This window comes from Ochotona princeps, chromosome 2 (genome assembly GCF_030435755.1).
Source record: "Ochotona princeps isolate mOchPri1 chromosome 2, mOchPri1.hap1, whole genome shotgun sequence".
Classification (NCBI taxonomy): Eukaryota; Metazoa; Chordata; class Mammalia; order Lagomorpha; family Ochotonidae; genus Ochotona; species Ochotona princeps.
In genome coordinates this window covers 165529694-165548719 of record NC_080833.1, presented here as the reverse complement: position 1 = coordinate 165548719, position 19026 = coordinate 165529694, and the positions used below count along the sequence as shown (strand labels likewise).

The following is a 19026-nucleotide window of genomic DNA, read 5'->3' as shown; positions in this document are numbered from 1 at the left end:
TCACTCAGGGGAGTTAATGACATGTTGAGTCACTGCATGTTTCACAGCCTAACAAAAGGGCCAGGCATCCATGGTCAGAAGAACAAACAGTGCTGGCGCCTCCCGCCATTTGCTCTCTTCCTTCTCCACCCAGAGGAAGGTAACAGACCAACAAACATCGAGGAGGAGACAGAAGCGCAGGGTGTGGCTGCTGGGCATGTCCTCCCAACACGGCCTTCACGAGGCTGGCAGCCCCGGGCCTCGCACCCTTGAGAGACAGTCTCCACGCTGTCTCCACACGGCCACCCCCACGCCAGGGCAATTCCTTCAGGGGCAGGAGCAGTTTTTAAAAAAACTAAAAAGAAGATTCGTTTATTTACTTGAAAGTCACAATTACAGACAGAGGGAGACAGAAAGATCTTGCATCTATTGGTTCACTCCCCCATATGCCTTCAATGGCCAGCCCTGGGCCAGTCAGAAGCCAGGAGCCAGGAGTTCCTTCTGGTCTCCCACATGGGTGCTACTTTCCCAGGTACATTAGCAGGGAGCTGGATGGGAAGTGGAGCAGCCAGGATTCGAACCAGTGCCCACATGGGTTACAGGCATTGCAGGCGGCCACTTCACCTGCTGCCTCATGGTGCTGGCCCAGGATTGGTTCCCCTCCCACCTTTGCAGCCCACAGGGCACCTCCACAGATGCTGCTCACCAAGTGACAGCTGGCACTGTGTAGGCAAAGCAGCTTGCTTCACAACAGCTCTGTGCTGGCTTCCCCTGCAAGCCACATCCCTCGGCCAGCAGACCTTGGTGTCCCAATGCCGACCCCATTTGTTGCATGAGGTCAACTTTCAAAATGTTGGCATTAAGGAATCAGCCTCGAAGCATTAGGAGAGAATTTGAACACATGCAAAGTGACAGAGAGCAAAAGTATTCTCAAGAATGAAGACACCACCACCTTCTGGACCATTCGGTAGGTGCCATTACTGTCCCCGTCCATATGGGTGCCCTCTTCTGGCCTAGGCACACTCCACGCCCAAGTGGGCAGCTCGCAGCACGCAACTGGAAGTCAGGCCCAGGGTTCTCTGGCCACTGCCTCGCCTTTGGGCGCCTCTCCCTCCCCTTGCCCCAGGGTTGCACAGCGCCACTCAGCAGGCTGCCAGCAACCACAGTGAGGTGTCAATTCCTGGGGAGTTACAGAGAGCAACAGCATGAGACCCTCCATCTACTGGTTCATTCCCAGATGGCCACAATCGACAGGGCTGTGCTAGGCCCACGCTAGAGGCCAGGAGCTGGTCTCCCACAAGGGTCCGGGGCCCCAGCACCTGGGCCATCTTGTGTTGCAGTCCCAGGCACATTAGCAGAGACCTGGATCAGAAGTAGAGAAGCTGGGACTCGAACTGGCACCCATATGGGCTGTAGCTATCACAGGCAGTGGCTTTTCCCCCAATACCACAGCACGGGGCCCAGGAAGTTTTCTAGTCCAAAGGTTTTCTGGGGCCAGGGTTGCGGCACATGGAGTTAAGCAGGACTGGCACCCCACGTGAGCACTGGCTCGAGCCCCAGCTGCTTCTCTTCTGATCCACCAATCTTAGGGAAATGGCAGAGGACGGCCTTTGGGCCACTGCACTCATGTGGGAGACCCAGAGGAAGCTCCTGGCTCCTGGCTTTGGTCTGAGCCAGTCCACCAACTGTGACCGTTTGGAGAATGAGCCAGCTGATAGAAGAGCTCTGTGCAATTCTGCCTTTCAAATAAAATAAATCTTAAAAAGAATAAAAACTTCTCCTTGAGAAAGAAACTGTTCTCACAAATACTTATTAATGAGCTCTGAAAGAGGACAGCAAAGTGCCAAGCACACGATGGGCACAGAATTCCCACGGAGCCAGAGTGGGCAAGGGAAAACAGGGTAAGACCACGGGCTCGACAGCCAGACTTCACCTCCACCTGGAACCGGCCTCCACCGCCTCAGCCCCGCTCCAAGGGCGAGAGTGTGGCTGCTGGCGTTCATTCAGGACGCGGCCAACCTGTAGAGGCACTGGAGGCCCGACTGCCACTCCAGTCCCCGTGGTCTGCAGCCAGCCCCGGGATGCACACGGCTCCTGCGCCGCAGAGGGCAGGAGGTGCAGCTGCTGGCCCCACCGAGGTGCTCCCAGGAGCTACTGGGGACCCCTGGGCTACGCTCTGCGAGAGAAGAGGCCCAGGGAGTGGCGGGGTGCAGAGCCAGGGAGGAGGTGGAGACCGCACAGGACGAAGGGTCCGGCAGCGCCAGACAGGGCGCAGGGAGGGAGGCTGGGACCCCGAGGGCGGGCAGGGCAGCTCCCTTTGAAGCAAGGAGGAGCCTTTGCGCCTTCCTCCTTGCAGACACGGCTGTATTTCTCCACCCAGCAGCACAACCAGCACTGTTCAGACCCGTGATGTGTGCCCATAAAATTTATTTCCAGCGAGGTAACTACCAAGAGTCTTAACATGATGAATATTCAAGGAAGAATACATTAGGGCTAATGTATGCAGGGGGCGGCGGGGGGCCTGGCTGGCAGGCACCCCTGCGCTGCAGCCGGGTCTCGCACAGGCCCCACTGCCAGCACCAGCTGCCTCGGACAGGGGACTGAACGCGGGCCCTCGGCTTGGCAAAAATGTTAGGGACATGTTGATGGCAGCTTCCAAGATACACAGCAAAAATCCTCCCCACTGCAATCCACTGGAAACTTAAATGCTTTCAAAAAGAATTTAGAAATGGCTTTTATCTGGGGTCCTACACGGTGCCTCAGTAGGCTAATCCTGCACCTTCAAGTGCCGGGATCCCATACGGGTGCAGGTTCGTGTCCCGGCTGCTCCACTTCCCATCCAGCTCCCTGCTTGTGGCCTGGGAAACAGCAGAGGATGGCCCAAAGCCTTGAGACCCTGCAGCCATGTGGGAGACCTGGAGGAAGCTCCTGCCTCCTGGCTTCAAATCAGCTCAGTTTCAGGCACTGCGGCCGTTTGGGAAGTGAACCAGCAGATGGAAGATCTTTCTCTGTCTCTCCTTCTCTCTTTATACCACCCCCTTTTCTAATAATAAAAAAAAAAAAATTTAAGACAAGAGAAATGAAGGAAGGAAAGAAGTCAGTCAGTCTTAAGTGAAAGAACCACAACACAGCAGTAACAGAAAGTGGGTGCTGGGGACCATCTCAGGGCCCCGCTGCTGGTTCACCACTCCACGATGACACGGTCTATGTCACGGACTGACACCATGCCACAGCGAGGCAGTTGAGCCTTAGAAGGTGGAGTCAGGCCCCCGGGGGACCATGGGGGGACTTGAACCTGCCTCCTGTGTTGCTGGAGTTTCCTTTAGGAAACTGAAGGAGCCCACTGGAGAGCTCAAGGGTGGCCCCCCTTGGCTGCACCCTGGCCTTGCACAAGTGCAGACTTCAGGCTGCTCTGTGTGCCTGGGTCTTCAAAAGGTCACAGAAATTTTTATCACAAAAAAAGATTTTTAAAAGGGAAAAATTGCATCAGTTTCTTTTGGCGGGGGCAGAGAGGGCTCCAAAATAAACTGCTCTTTGAATGCCACTGTCTTGTGACTTTGGAAATACTTTTTTCCGGGGACAAAACAATGTGTGAGCAGCCAGCCTCTGATGGGCAGGTGGAAATGCTGGAGGTGCGTGACACAGATGGGCCGGGCCCAACGTGCAGGTGTTTCATCCCAGGGCCCCTGTTGGCGGTCCCCACAGCCCGGGTGCAAGGTGCTGTCAAGGTCAGGGTCGCTCCAGGAGGCAATGCAAGCAAATGAGCTGAGCCAGGTAGGGGGGAAGATGAGTGAGAAATGTAACATCATTTGAACATTTTGCAAAGAGCAACAACAGAAGCCTTTACTTTTTTTTTTTTTTTTAAAGATTTGTTTGTTTTCATATGGGAAAGTCAGATTTACAGAGAGAAGGAGAGACAGAGAGAAATATCTTCCATCCATTGCTTCACTCCCCAAGTGGCCACAACGGCCAGAACTGAGCCAGTCGGAAGCCAGGAGCCAGGAGCTTCTTCCAAGTCTCCCAGTGGGTACACGGCTACAAGCAGGGAGATGGGTTGGAAGTGGAGCAGCCAGGACATGAACCTGCGCCCATATGGGATCCTGGCACATACAAGGCAAGGACATCAACTACTAGACTACTACGCACCCGGCCCCTTTATTTACTTATTTACTTATAAGAAATGATGACCGGGCCTAATGCAATGGCTCAGTGGCTAAACCCTCATCTTGCATGCCCGGGATCCCACATGGGCACTGGTTCATGTCCTGGCTGCTCTGTTTCCCACCCAGCTCCCTGCCATGGCCTGGGAAAGGAGGATGGCCCAAAGTCTTGAGATTCAAAGAAGCTCCTGGTTCCTGGCTTTAGCTTGGACCAGCTCTGGCCAGTGCGGCCACTTGGGGAGTGAACCAGTGGGTAGATCCTTCTCTGTTTCTCCTTCTCTCCATAAATCCGATCTGCCTTTCCTAAATAAATAAGTAAATGGAATGATGAGTATTATCATTCACAACTTCGAAAGCAGAAGCTACGCAGGTGTCCCGTCAGGAATAAGGCTGTAACCAGCACCTTCTAAGCCCAGAAGCAGCTCAGGGCCCTTCACACACTGCCTGGTGTCATGAAGTTCTACTGTGAAACCTGGAAGAACGCCAGTCCACCTCCCCCAGAGCCACTAACCACAGGCTGTGCTGGCCAGATCCAGGCCCAGGAAGACGACTCATCTCACGTACCCAGAGGTTTCCACCTGACTCCACAGAAGCGCTCTCTGCGGTGCTCTGCAGAGGTGCGCCCCGGCAGGAGGGGAGAAACACGGGAGCACACAGGCCAAGCCACCCTGTGTGCCCTGACAGCAGGCACAGACCCGAGCCCTCACTCACCCCCACACACGGACGCAAGCAGTGTACAACTGCACGTACACACAGCACCCCTGCCAGCCACACACACAAGCAGTCCTGTAACACACACACGCACGAGCCTGCACATGGAGAGTGGCACAAACAACCCCCAGAAAACAAAGGTACAACCTAAAGGCCAGCACCATGGCCCATAGCGGGTTAATCTGCCACTTGCAACACTAGCACCCCACTGGTATGTTATTCCCATCCAGGCCGCTCTGCTTGGGACACAGCTTCCTGCTGATGTGCCTGGGAAAGCAGCGGAAGATGGCCCAGGACAGGACAGCAAAATAAAGCTCCCGGCTTCAACTGGCCCAGCTCTGGCTGCTGTGACCAGTTGAGTAGTAAACCAGGAGATGAGTGAGCTATCTCTCTCTGTCTCTCTCAGCCTCTATTATTCTACCTTTCAAATAAATATGAAAAATCATTTTAAAAGATGTTTTTATTATTGGAAAGGCAGATTGGCAGAGAGAAAGATCTTCCACCTATTGGTTCAACCCCCAAAGGGCCGCAACAGCCAGAGCTGAGTCAAACCAAAGCCAGTAGCTTCTTCTGGGTCTCCCACATGGGTGCAGGGTCCCAATGCTTTGGGTCGTCCTCTACTGCCCTTCCAGGCCACAAGCCTGGGCAACCATGCTAGGTCCCAAATAAATAAATCCTTAACAACAAAGATCCAGGGCCCAACACAGTAGCCTAGCGACTAAAGTCCTCAGCTTGCACGTGCCAGGATCCATATGGGTGCCACTTCTAATTCCGGCAGCCCCACTTCCCATCCAGCTCCCTGCTTGTGGCCTGGGAAAGCAGTCCAAGATGGCCCAAAGCCTTGGGACCCTGCACCTGTGCAGGAGACCCAGAAGAAACTCCTGGCTCCTGGCTTCGGATTGGTTCAGTTCCGGCCATTGCTGCCACTTGGGGAATGAATCATCGGACGGAAGATCTTTCTGTCTCTCCTCCTCTCTGTATATCTGCCTTTCCAATAAAAATAAATAAATAAATAAATAAATAAAGCCCACCAAGATCCAACCTGAGATACAGACACATCACAGTCGCATGGACAGACACGCCATTATCCACTCGCATCCAGCTGAAGGTACTTTCACCTGGCCAGCTCCTCTGTGGCTGCCTATGGGGCACCAGCTGAATGAGTGAGCTCTGGGGCAGGGAGACAGTGACAGGGACAGCTGGGAAGTAGCAGGAACAGCCTTCAAAATATCTTGGGGAAGAAGCTCAAAATAGTGGGTAGGTTTGAAAGTGTTCAGTTCTTTGTACAGTTATGGCTGGCAAACCATGAGGTCTGCGAGAGGGTTTGTGATGAATGGCACATCTGAATGTGACCTGAGTTCAAATCCCAATTCTACCCTCTGTGTGTGTGACCTGGGACTAATTTCTACTCACTGTGAGCCTTGATTTGCTTGTCTATAAAATGGGAATGCTAGCACCATTCACCTGAGTTTGTTGTGCAATGAACACATCAGCTCACGTTGGCGTCCGTTATCCACGCCCCACAGTCCTTCTCCAAGGGGTCCTGCGGCCCATGGCCAACTAGGAATGTATACACTTAGCGCATATCAGTGTCTTGTCCGGCATTATCTGCCTCCCTGCAGACACTCCCCCACCACGTGCCCGCGTGGCTCACTGTCCCAAACATCACAGTGGCACGGAGGGCCAGGCGTTTTGGAATAAGGACAGCTGGTGGACTCCTGCACAGACCAAGGGGGCAGCTGTGACAACTCCAGCACCTCCCTACGAGTGATGTGAAGGTTGAGCCAGCCAACTGTTGGAGCTCACTTCCCTGTCGCTGTAACACATACAGGGGAGGCGGTAGATTGGGCTCAAAGGAACAATCCAGGCCTCTAGTATCCTTCCTGGGGGCATGCAAACGCCCAAACCCTAAGTGATGCCTTTGGATCAGACAGTCCTGCAGACCTAGGCAGGTAAGTCAGGATCCACTCCTCCCCATCACAGGAGCTTCACAGCCGAGCCTGGTGGACAGGCCTCACAGCACCTGGCGCTGTGTGCTAGGCACTGCCTGTGCTGCTGCTTCAAGAGTAGCCCAAAAGCAAATGGGTCCCATTTCGAAGCCTGGGGATGCTTCGGGAGGCTGGGAGGTGGAGGTGATTGTGGGTGACACACCACGGGGTTCACACCCCTCCCGGGAGGGCTGACACAAGTCAGGTGCATTTCTGTTCCTCACGCATGTTGCTCCATTTCCAAGAAAGCTGCTCTCAAGGAAACACAGGCCGGCATAACCATTTCACAGTCTGTGGTGGCTAGATCGATTTTAATTCTCTGAAAGACGATGCTGTCTATCTCTTTGGGCACAAAGATCAACAGGGTGTGCGGGGGAGTGAGTGGGGAGGGGGGATGCTCGGCAAAAGTCTAAAGCTAGAGCCAACAGGTGTGACAATGACTTCTAAGATGAGTGCACCTGGCTGGAGAAGTGCAGCTCAGCAGCTCAGCTATTTCCACTGGCCTCGCAATGCCGAGACGTGATTTCACTGCTTCCAGCACCAAGGGGCCTCACGCTGGTAGCACTGGTGTTCGCACACCCACGCTCTCAGATCAGATGAGAAATTTGTAAGACCTGGAATTTGCTGTGTCACCCTGGAGTCCTGGGAGGAGGCCCTGCTTCTCAGCGCTCTGTGGGGAGGACAGACCTTCTCTTGTGGCTCCATAATTTGGCCTGCCAGCCTAGCACGTTAGGACAATTCTCCTTGCTCTGTTCAAGCGAAGGAACCAGGCACCATGGCAGACGCCGCAAGTGTTCCTGTTGGCTGAGCTCACACAACACTCCTTTGGGGCTGGCTGTCCGCTTGGGGCACCAAGAGAGCCCCGGTGCACGGGTGTGTCTGCAAAACGGGAGCCCAGAGCCAGGGGTTCTGAGTGCTTGAAGAAGTACTGAAGCCCTTTGAACTTGGCCAAGGACTCTCAGACCTTCCTGTTCGTATATGCTTCCCAGATACCTACAACTTTAGAGAGTACAGGAATCGGGAGCTTTCTGCAGGGGACACCATGGGGGGCTGAATTGGGGTTCGCTTCTTCTTTTGGGGACACAAATGCTGCCACTTCCACCCGTGCTCACCAAACCTTCCTCCATCTTGGATTTTCACCCCGAATTCTTCTGCCCAAGTCTTCTTCCCAGGGAGGGTTTTTTTTTTTTTTTTTTTGAGTTCCGTTGGAAATAACATATGCCTGCTTATGTCTCCAAAAATGATTGCCTGTTGAAATGCTTTTACTGCCAAAAAAAAAAAAAAAAAAAAGAAATGTTTTTACTGCTGACTAACTTGAAAGAGAAGTTAAATGGGGCTTTAACAAAACATACATACAGCCGACACCGTGTACAAACATTTCTGTTGGAATTTTCCATTCCTTTCCCACACCTACTGAGCAGAAAATAATGGGCAACCCGCAGGTGCTGCAGGGCCCCACGGTGCCTCGGGTCTGTCCCAAATAAGAATGTGGAAAGCTGGCTTAACCAGGCAGTTGTGGGTGGAATGCTCTCAGTGGGGGGCTGGGTGCTTTCTCTGCAGAATGACTAATTACAAAGTGTATGGGACAAAAGACTTCAGGGCACATCCAGTTGTGGCACCTGCCTTAACTCACACCTGAGTTTGCGTATTCCCAGCCTATAGTCACAGAGCAATGCTGAAAATGAAGTCCCATGTTCAGGGCAGATATTACCAAAATAAAATTTTCCAATTTGAAGGTGCTACTATCAACGGTAACGATTTAAAAATTTACTTTCTGGTCACAACTTTCCTTCTCAATCACCTGATAATTGTGATAACTGTAATCAGAGGAACTCGGGCAGCTACACAGCCACACAGGAACAAAAACCCGGGACCAGGATGTGACTTTCTGAGGCCAAACTGTGTTGGTTTGTGGCTGGAGCACCCGTTCCTCTCCCGCCTCTTGATTTGACATTAAAAACAATTCATTGAGCAATTTAGTTTCTTTTAAAAAATATTGTCTGTTATTCTAAACCAACATATCTTAAAGAGACCAAGACATAACTTCTCCAAATTCCTCATAATGGGTTTTCATGACCTGGTTAGAATAGCCTCGCAAACAACACAGCTGAATCACACAAAGTCCAATATTAATTCTTTAAAGGTTAAGTAACGAAGACATACTTTGCACTATGAGGCTTTGCGATGGAAAGCAGAGCCAGTGATTTAAAAAAAATCATCCTTTTATAGATAAATTAGAATTTCTATAAATAATTACATCCATATTTGCACATAAAAAATACACCAGCCTCTAAGTGTCTTGTTACTTAATTTCTTTTCTCCAGTTTGTCTTGACAAATGACTAATAATGGGGGGGGGGTGCGAAAAGCCAGGAAAATCTTGTCCTATCAGAAATGACTGCCTCTGAAAATGTCCTGCCCTTCCACCTGCCGCCTGGGCTGCCCCCACAACAGCAGCTTTGCAGCTTTTACTGGTCTTGCTTGGTGGCCTGGGTCCCTTCGAAAATCTCCTTTGTTTTTTCCCCTGCTTGGATAATGTAAGAACAATACCCACGTCAACAAAGGAGCAGATTCCAAAGTATTCTGAAGCTACTCCCAACGCGAGCATCTTGAAAGCGCTCATTGGGATAATGTTTGAATGGAAGGCGTCCGGCAGCAAAAGGAACGCGAAATAAGAAAAAGAAGCATTTGCAGAGACAGGATTACCTTCCCCATGGTAGACTGGCACACAAGTAGTACCCTTCAAATAGCTCAGTAGATGCAAATGAAATGGAAAATTGCAGTAAACAAATCCATGCTCGTGTACAGAGAGGCCGTGGACACATCACCGTTTCCACCCCATTCTCACATTTAATCACTGTTCCATCTCCGTCCTGCGGTTCTCTGATGTCTCATTCCGCGGCCGCGTCCCACGTTTGGCAACCTCGCCCTCGTAAGAAGAAACTTTAAATTAATTTGGCTCCAAGTTTTGCGTCTATGAAGCTATTCGCAGAACCGATCCCTTAACCCTCCAACATTATAATGAGAGCAAATTGTCCTTTAAAGGCATTTGGGGGCGAGGTGCCACAGCAAAGCTCGGGCAGCCGCTGCCAGGCTGACAGAAGGAAGGGGGTGGGGATCTGGGAGGAAACCAACAGAAGCAGGCGGGGATGATGCGCACCCCGAGTCTAGTTTGTACACAGTCACCAGGCGGGTTCACCCAAAGCGTGTTGTCCAAGGGAGAATTCATTTCAAGTCTGCCAATGAAACCCACCTGGGCGCCTGCTACCAGCAGCAGTACCTCCAAACGGCTGGTCGGTATTGGGGCTCCATTTTGATCACTGTCCCTAATAAATTGGAGACCCTACAAGGTGACACTGCACCAGAACATCTGTCTTCAGCCGACTCCTTCCTCCCCTCCACAGCACTAAAAGCCCAGCTCCTGTGTGGCTTCCGACCTCACCCCAGCCTGTGCTGGGGCTTCCAGGAAGAGGCAGCAGGAGGAATCCCGCCACTTTGCAGCCTGGGGGGACGCGGCCAGGAGGCGAAACCCTAGTGTTGGCAATTCCCCCAGGGGAGAGGAGGGGAGGAGGGAATGGGAGGAAGTGAGAAGCAGACAGGCGCTGCCCCCTTCCCTGGAGGGAGGCTGGAATTTGACTAGGAGTAGTAGACCCTGTTTGCTTACGCAAACTTGTGCTCATGGGCATTGTCAGCACTCACTGCAGGAAAGGAGATTGTTCCAGAAGTGCATCCAACTACCGCGGCTAGCTCTAGGCAAACCCCAGCAGCGTCCACGCAGCCGCCCCGCGAGCGCCTCCAGACTCAGCCTCCCCATCAGCAGCTGAAGCGGCTCCACGCCGGCGTGCACTCCGGGACGCTGGTGCTTCCTCTGTCCCCTGCCACATTTGTGAGACACCGAGGCCCGCACCGGTTATCCACACCATTCCAGCCCGAAGGAGCCTCCTCGCCAACACCCTAGCAAGGACAGACGCACGGCTACTTCTCCGGAGGGATTTTCCACCCCGGGGCTCCAGCCACTGCGCCCTCCACCCCGAGCTGGTCTGGGGCGCCGCGGCGCGTTGCGGGGGACGACTCTGCTAATGCCCGGGGCTAAGCCGTCACTAATTGAGCGAAGCAGTGAAAGGACACCAAATCCCGAGGCCAAGGGGGAAGTTAGTACAGTGCAAATATTTTAGGGCTTGAGGCCGTCCACACCTGGCCAGCGAGGTCAGCAGGTCGCTCTTCAGAACCGTGGAAGGTCCCCAGCGACCCGAGTTGCCATCTATTCAGTGGAAAGAAATTGCTTTGTCTGCCTCCTGCCCACCCCCTCTCCGGCCCCCCGCCTTTCCTGGAGGGGCGCTGGATTTTTACAAACTAGATCCCCATATTTTTGCAGTCCTGTCGGAGGCCTCCGAGACCGGCCTTAATCCCTGGGCGCTCAGGCGGCATTCTTGCCTGCCCCCCCTTTGTTTCTGACCGGTCGAGAGGAAGGTCAGGCTAGCCGCGAGCCTCACCTTTCTTTAATTTCCTGACGTTCCTGGTTTTATCCCACCTGGTTTTTCCACTTAGGGTTTTTTCTTCTTCATTAGTTCCCTTCAGGTCCTTTAAAAAAACACATCGGCCCTGTTTTATTTATTTATTTATTTATTTATTTATTTATTTATTTATTTATTTTAAATCCCACTCTGGCTAAATCCAGGACTTGAGTCACACGGAGAGAAGCTCGCGCAGGTGTCTGGCCAGTCCGGCCTCCCGTGCGGGGCGCGCAGACCCCGGCCCGCGTCCTCTCGCCTCGTCCAGCGGCGATCCAAGTCACCAACCGCCTCTTCCCGCGGGGATATTTCAGTGCGTTATCGGTCGCCCAGGTGGCTCCCTCTCCCCCCAGAGCCTGCAGCGTTTCCTGGGTTCGTGGGGGTCTCCCACCCCTCTCTCCCCGGGCTGGAGAGCTGGACCCAGCTGCTGAGAGAGGCTCGAACGCGCAAGCCATAGCCGGTCCGACGACAGGAGGAGAAGCAGCTCCCCGAACACAGCGCCGCTTTCCAAGGGCCTAAAAGTCCTGCAAAAGTTCGAGCCTTCCAATCCGGGGTTTAGCTCGGCGTGGACGCTCTGTTAACAGGCCTCGGGGTGGAGGGGGGAGTGAGGTTTCAGTCCGGCGTGCTGTTCTGGATGGGCATGCTGTTCGCGCTCGCACCTGCTGCTCCGAGAGCAGGGCAGGCCACCCGACGCCAGGTCGGAGGACCTGGAGCTGTTCTGCGCTGGAAAACAAGCCCGGGACGGGAACGGGCATAAAGCGCTAAACAGACAGAAAAGGCCGTCCGCTTGAGGAGCGCGACGGACGCGGATCCTGTCCCGCCCTTGCTCCCTTCCAGGCCGCGCCCTTGGCCCCCCGCTGCAGCACGCGAGAAGCGCTCAAAGCCAGGCGGCTGCGAAGGTTGGCCCTGCCGGCATCTGTCTACACCGGCGCGGACACCCGCCTCCCCTCTCCCCCCACCCCCAAAAAAGGTGTGCAGCTAGGCTTGCAGAAGAATTCATCTCCTGTTCTCCGACCACCCCGGCCGCAGTGTGGCCGCGGGCCGGCGGAGCCCTGCCCAGGGCGCGGCGGGGTCCTGTAGGTCGCGCTCCCACACCCGAGGACGCCACTTCTGGCGGCTCCCGGCGTCCGCGACCCCGAACAGCCGACAAAGTGAAGCAGCACACTGGGACCGAATCTCAACTTTCCCGGGACGTTGTGAACCAGACCTACGCCACTGCAGCTGATCCAGGTCGCAATCCCATCGTTAATTCGGCTCCCTGCGCACACTGGGACCGCGGATTCACCGCCTTCCCTCTGCCACCCAGGCTCCCCAAGGGCGGAGGCGGAGACCTTTTGCGCCTGGAGAGCCCTGGGTCGCCAAGAGTCCCTAGCGAGACGCCGCCACGGTTGCCCCGGCTTCCCCAAATTCCTTTATGCAACAGTACACAGCCTTGGTCAGGGGCTGCGGCGGGATCCCAACCCTCGGGGAAGCCGAGCCGCCAACCCGCCAGGCGTGAGCGGCCGATGGGAAGAACGCACCTGACCTGTCCTAGCTGGCACTCTCTCTCGCTGGCACTACTTTCGTGACGCAAGGACCTAACTGTGCGGTGCCCAGAGGCATCCGTCGGAATTTCTACATGGGGTTCTGAAAGACTCTGTCCGAATGCACAGACCTGGGCAAGTGCGCGCGCACGCACCTCTGTCAGTAGGAAATGAGGCCGGCAGGAATGGGGCGCACAGCTGCGGGAAGGGAGTCCGCGCCGTCCCCTGGGAAGATAACCTCCGGACGACGGCCCAGGGTCTGGGTTCTGGGGGCGCTTGCGCTGGGAGATCTGGGACCCCAGGAAGAACAGGGAGAAACGGTCGTCCCAGGAATTACTCCGCCCCACACCCCCATCGAATAGAAAATAATACCCCCACCCAGCTTCGCAGCGCTCTGGGACCCACACGAGGTGGCGGAAACAGATGCCGGCCCGGGGCTGTTTCCACATTCCCACCTCTGCCAGCCCTCCAGGGAAGACGACGAAGCCTGTGGGTCAGCTGAGAGCAGAGCTGGGTTTAGCATTCCACCTGTGGGGTCTCCGCACGTCCCCGAGTCTGCGGGAGCGGCCAGGAAGGGCATGCCGGTCCCACAGGCGCGCGGGGGGCTCCGGAGTCCGGGGACCGGCGTTTCGGAGGCGGCACAGGAGGCGTTGTCCGGGGTCCGGGGAGCCTCCAGTGAGGTGGCAGGGGCAGCAGGACTGTAACCCAGGTGAGAGGTGGCCGCCCCTCCCTCACATTTTGCGGCAAGTAGTCAAGATCTCAGAGTATTTGACCAGGTACCTTTCTGAACCCATCCAACCGAGCTCCTAAAAAGCACATAACCGTTTCCCAAGTGCCCTAGGGCACACAGGCCGTGCCCTCCGACGCCGCGCTCCCGCCGTCCAAAGCAAGCAGTGGGCATCCTGGACGAGAACCGCGGGTCCAGTCGAGCTCTGAAGGAGAGGGATCCAGAGATCGCCGCCAGCGTCCTCCTTTCTGCCTGGCTCGAGGCCGACATCCCAGTGGGACGGCCACGCCGGAGCTTGTAGGAGCCTGGCGCGGGCCGGATGGGGCGCCCGGAGACTGGGCTGCCAGGACCGCACCGGGGCCGCCTGACCTCTACGCGGTGTAGTTCACAGAGGCAACCGCGCAAGCTAGGGCTCCGGGGTGGGAGCAGAGTCGGAAGGAAAAGGGCAAAGGCGTGAGTCCAAGGGAGATAAATGACAGGACCAGGCAACATTCTGAAAGGGAACGCTCAGCCTACACCCGCAGCCAGCAAAAGAACAGCTCCCTGCCACGCAAACTGGGCAAAAATTCCTACAACGCCCCTGGAGCTGAGAGCGGAAGAGGCTCTCAAGTTATAACATCCCTGTCCTTTCGCCACCATCCCACCCCCAGCTCCACACCTGGGCTCAGGATGAATACGCGGCTTCCATCTGCAACAAGGGGTGGATGTCCTGAATTAACCCCTATTCCTTCCTCTTCCTCTTCCCAGGAGTCTTTAGACCTCTGGGCCCACGTCCCAGGAGGAAGAATGGTTGCGTCTCGGTAGGGAGCCGCGCTGCCCGTTCCTGCCCTGGTCTGGCACCAGAAGCTAACTGTCAGTGAACATGGGTGACCATCATGCATGCATCCCAAAGAGGGGAAAAATCCGGATCCTAAGTGTCTCTGTAACCGGGACCCCTGTGTCTCTGTCCAAAGAACCCAAGACAAAAGGGAGGGATGACATCCCCCTGCTGGTTCTGCAGTGCCTTGCTAGGCCACCCTGGGGTGAGACCTCCTTTTTCTATGTACGTTTTCCCCAGTTTCAACCAAGACTCAGAGCCCCCCACCACCCGTGACTCTGAAGGCGACTTCTGGGTGTTCTAGGGAAGCGGGTTCCTGACTTCCAACAATCATCCTTGCCTAGGCTCGAGAGACTCTGAAGTGAGCCAATCAGCGTGGGGCAAACAAAAAAGATCCCTAAAGCAAAGCCCAGCGTCCTTCCTTGGGGTCCCGACAGCCAGGCCACCTGTGGGCCACAGCCACCAGAACACAGACGCGCTGGGCGCCAGGGACACAACGCCTGAGCCGCGGTCTCCCCAAGCCACGGTGCAGTTTTGCGTCTGTTTGTCAGTCTACGCAGGCAGTCGCAGAGAATAAATGCAGGACGTGGTCAAGAGACATCTGAATAGGACGAGGCTCTCTCCTCTAGTCCCTTCTCCAAAACTTCCCGGGGACGTCCAGGGAGCGCGCTCCCCTGCCTGTCCTTTCGGACAAGGCCAGGACAGGAATCCTGCCATGGAGAGCCGGGGCGCAGGAGGGCGCGCTCGTGCGCCTCAGTTCCTAGGCGGGTTGCCATCCCTGCATGAACCGGCTCTTGCTTAAACCCCAAGGGCGTACTGCCCCACCAAAGAAGTTACAGGAAGTACAGACCGACCCTGGGCAAGCGCGGCGAGAAAACCCTTCATCTCTCCGCGGTGCAGGAGAGCGCCGTGCAGAACACGCGAGCCACGAGGCAGGACGCTCACGGCGCGCGTCCGGTGCGCGCGCGCCACACTCTGGGACCTGTACTGGCCCCGGCAGGGATTCTCCCCTCGGCGAGTCTCCATTCAAGAATGAAAGAGGGACAGAGATTCCCACCGGGAAAATCTCTGCCCGCACAAACCCACACAAACTCAGAAATCAGGAGTCACGCGAGCCCTGAGCTCCGGGCGTTTGGCGCATTCCGAGCGCGGGACCGGGACGCGGGCAGGCTGGCGAGGCGCTCACACAATCCCGTCTCTCCCCGCCAAAGGCGAGTCCAGGACAGCGCCGGTCCTCGCCTGCGCCCAGTCCACAACTTCGGCGCCGCGCTTCTCTGAATTTCAGCTCGCGCCGCTGGAACGTGGCGAGCAGATTCCCTCACACGGAGCAGTTCCTCCGGAGGCCAGCGCCACAGGCAGCAACGGGTAGGAGAGCGACTGGCGCGCACGCCCGGCGCTCTGGCTCGCGGGGACAGAGTGTTTGTGGACCTGGTTCCCGCGCCGCCCGCCAGACCCGGGGGTGGGGCGGTAGAGGGGGACGCGTAGGACTGGCTATTCAACTTCCCGCCAGCTGGAGTGAAGTTGCACCAGCGGTCCTGTGAGCCCTGACCGTGGCCACGGGGGAAGAGATCCAGGGAAGACACCCTGCGCCCTGACGCCTGGCCTGCAACTCATCACCCCCATTAAGTCCCCAAACAGCGCACTCCCCCAGCGTTCCCGAAAAAGCACGGGCCTGGAGGTGCCTCAGCGTGATGCAGGTGGCGTTCGCGTTCGACCCCAGGAGCCAAGGCCCCTGCCCTGTGACCGTCCCTGCGCGCCCCGGGCCGCCCACCCCTCGCGGCGCCTGGCCCTCCCCGCGGAGGGATGCTGTTCGCAGTCTGGTTACCGCGTCCCACCGGCACGGAAAGGGGTGTCTTACGTTGCATCGGCACACCGAGCATCTCCGGGAGCCCCTTGACGGCCGCCTCGGCGGGGACAGCCGCGCTCTGCATCATCTCGGAGCCAGAGCTAGCCAGGCGCAGGCCACGGAGATCTGTCGCTCTCTCCCTCCGGCTGGATTCAGAAATTGGAAAAATAATAAAAAGCCCGAGCAGGCCGCTGAAGTCACGGTGGCAGTCGGGCCCTCGCCGGCCTCTTCCCGGGAGGGCTCCACAGGCTGGCCGGCCCCTCCCCCCGCCCGGGCTCAGTCTGGTTCAAATCCCTTTGATCTCTCTCTCCGGGGCCGGTGCACATCCCGGGTAGAGGAGACGCTGTTGCTGCGGCTCTGGCTTTTCTCCCCTCCTCCTCCCCCGCCCGCACCCCCTCCCCCTCCACCCTTCGCGTGCCGGCCGCCCCGGAGGCCGCGGTCACCCAGGCATTTTGATTCATTCACACTGCAGGAGCGGCCGTGACGTCGCTTTCCGCAGGGAGGCCCGCCCTGCAGCCAATCCCCCCACCCCCCGACTTCCCCGCCCTCCGCAACCCGGGGGACAGGCAGCCGACCCCGGCCGGAGTAGGGGCCGGGGAGCCCCCAGCGAGCCGGCCGTGTGGGAGGGCGGGGCCCGCGGAGCGAGGCGGAGCGTCGCTGCACCCTCCCACCCCGGCCCGTTTGCGGGCTCGCGCCCCGGGCATAAATACTGCGGCCCGGGAGGCCGCGGCAGCAGGTGGTCCGGGCAGGCGAGTGGCGCGCGTTCCCCGGGGGTTCTGGAGCCCGCGTGCCGCGTCCTCCCCGCCCCTCTGCTCGGACCGAAGGGGCGACTCGGGGAAGGGAAGACCCTCCCGAGGCCAGAAACGCGTGGCTGTGTCTCCCTCCCGCCCCCCACCCCCGGCGCGCTCTCGATTCCCGGCCGCTCTCCGCCGGACTGGGCGCGCTCCATCACCGGATGACTCCATCCCTCTCCCTCCGCCTCCTCGCCTCCGGCCAACTCCTTTCTCGCCGGCACTTCCCAGTCCCTGCTCGCTCTCCCCCGCGTCTGGCTGAGGCCGGGCCAGGGACAGCCCGTACTCGGCCCAGAACGCGCGAGTCACGCAGTCGCCGCCGCCGCCGGGCAGAGCAGAGCAAAGCGGCTGGGCCAGCGCGCGAGGTGGCGGGGCGCGGCTCCCCTGCGCGCCCCCGCACGCCGCGGGGATTCCGAATTTCACTCCCTTTCTGTCCAGTCCGACCTCCGCGTTCCCCGGCCACCCGGGAGTGTGTCCGCCCAGCTCCGGCTTCCCTCGCCCCTAGAGACCGCTCTGCCTCGCCGGCTACAGGGGCGGGCGCCTTGGCCAATCCCGGCCCTCGTGTGGCAGCGGGCGCGCGGCCACGGGGCTCCCCAGCCAGGACGCTGCGCTGTTGTCGGTGGGCGCATCCACCAGACGCCCACAATTGCGAGGCGTGAATGGAAACGTTTCCAATCAGAGCTGCCCAGTGCGTGTTCTCGGCGGGAGCACCTCAGAAGGCCCAAGACTGGGGCCAGGTCTCGAAAGGTACTGGAGGTACTCCATCCGAGATTCCTGGGAAACCCACCCTGCCTGCCTCAGGACCCAGCCCCTCTCTGGGTCTCTCTGCGACACCCTCCATCCCGGATTTCGTTGCAGGGATGAAAATGGACTCATTCCCCCAGCCTAATGAACTAGAAGAGAAACCGTGACCCTTTCCCAGCCTTCCAGAGAGTCCCAAAGGGAGGGACACCTGTCCACCCTTCAGAGTTGGCGAGGGAAGGGCTTGGGGGTGGGGGAGGGTGGCAAAACCGGCAGTGTGGTCACAATGACTTCCACGCGTGCTGAGACTGGGCTGGCACCTGTTAGGTGACTCCAGTTGGCCAGGTGGAGGATATGCTGGGGTGGGGAGGCAACAAAAGCAGAGACCCCAGTGACGTTTTCATGGCTTGCCAACACACTTTCTTTCTACAGAAACCTAACCAGCAAACAGATGCAACGAGGTTTGCACGTCCCTCTCTTTGCTTGTGAAATGTGCCACTAGGAGGGCAGTCACAGGTTCCGGGCTGGCGCAGGTGCCGGGGACGTGATGGCTGCTGTACTGATCACCACCATGTCCGCTTTGGGAAGCAGTTTGGCAGTACCCAAACAAATCCATACATTTTTTTTTTCATGCACTTTAGCTCATGGACTCCCCATTTTCAATAAATCTAGAAATGTTTAAAAGTTTCACGCGTAAAGATGTTTATTACAGCATCCTAGTTGGGGAGAGAAAAAAAAAACACCTACATTTCAAACAAAAGAACACTGACTTGGTAGAGCCAGATTTACCTGGTAAATCGGCTTGGTAGGATCGTTGAAACCATGGCATTTAGCAGCCTGAGAACGCTAGTGGGATGCTACAATTTACAAAGCAACATGCAATAGTGGCTGAAGACAGATATGTTAGGTAGAAGAGGGCGGTGATCATTGGTTAGGGTCTGGGGAGGTTAGTGAACAATTTCCTAAAGAGTGCACAAAGAGGAAACATGCTTTCTGGGCAAATTTTTTCGACAGTCTGGTTTATTTGCCTAAAAATCTGATGCATTTGACCCAGTCCATACACACATTTATCCAAGGCAACAGTCGGCGGACTTGCTGACAAAGAGGTAGCAGTCAAGATGTTCAGTAGCACTTTAAAAAGAGAATAACAACTATCCCACATTGAGGGGTTATTTAGTAAATTAGGGTAAATTATTAATGAAAGTAGAGTACGTGGAAATGCTATGAAATCAT

At 56.6% G+C, this 19026-nt stretch overlaps 1 protein-coding gene across 1 annotated transcript in view; it reads right to left on the bottom strand.

Annotated features, from left to right (window-relative positions):
- Positions 1-16595, bottom strand: part of LHX4 (LIM homeobox 4) — a 35728-nt gene extending 19133 nt beyond the window's left edge. The window contains exon 1 of the mRNA XM_004598635.2: positions 16274-16595. Within this exon, the coding sequence (XP_004598692.2) occupies positions 16274-16349 (76 nt within the window). The 5' untranslated portion in view covers positions 16350-16595. The remainder of the gene's footprint in view (positions 1-16273) is intronic.
- Between the last annotated feature and the right edge of the window lie 2431 nt (positions 16596-19026).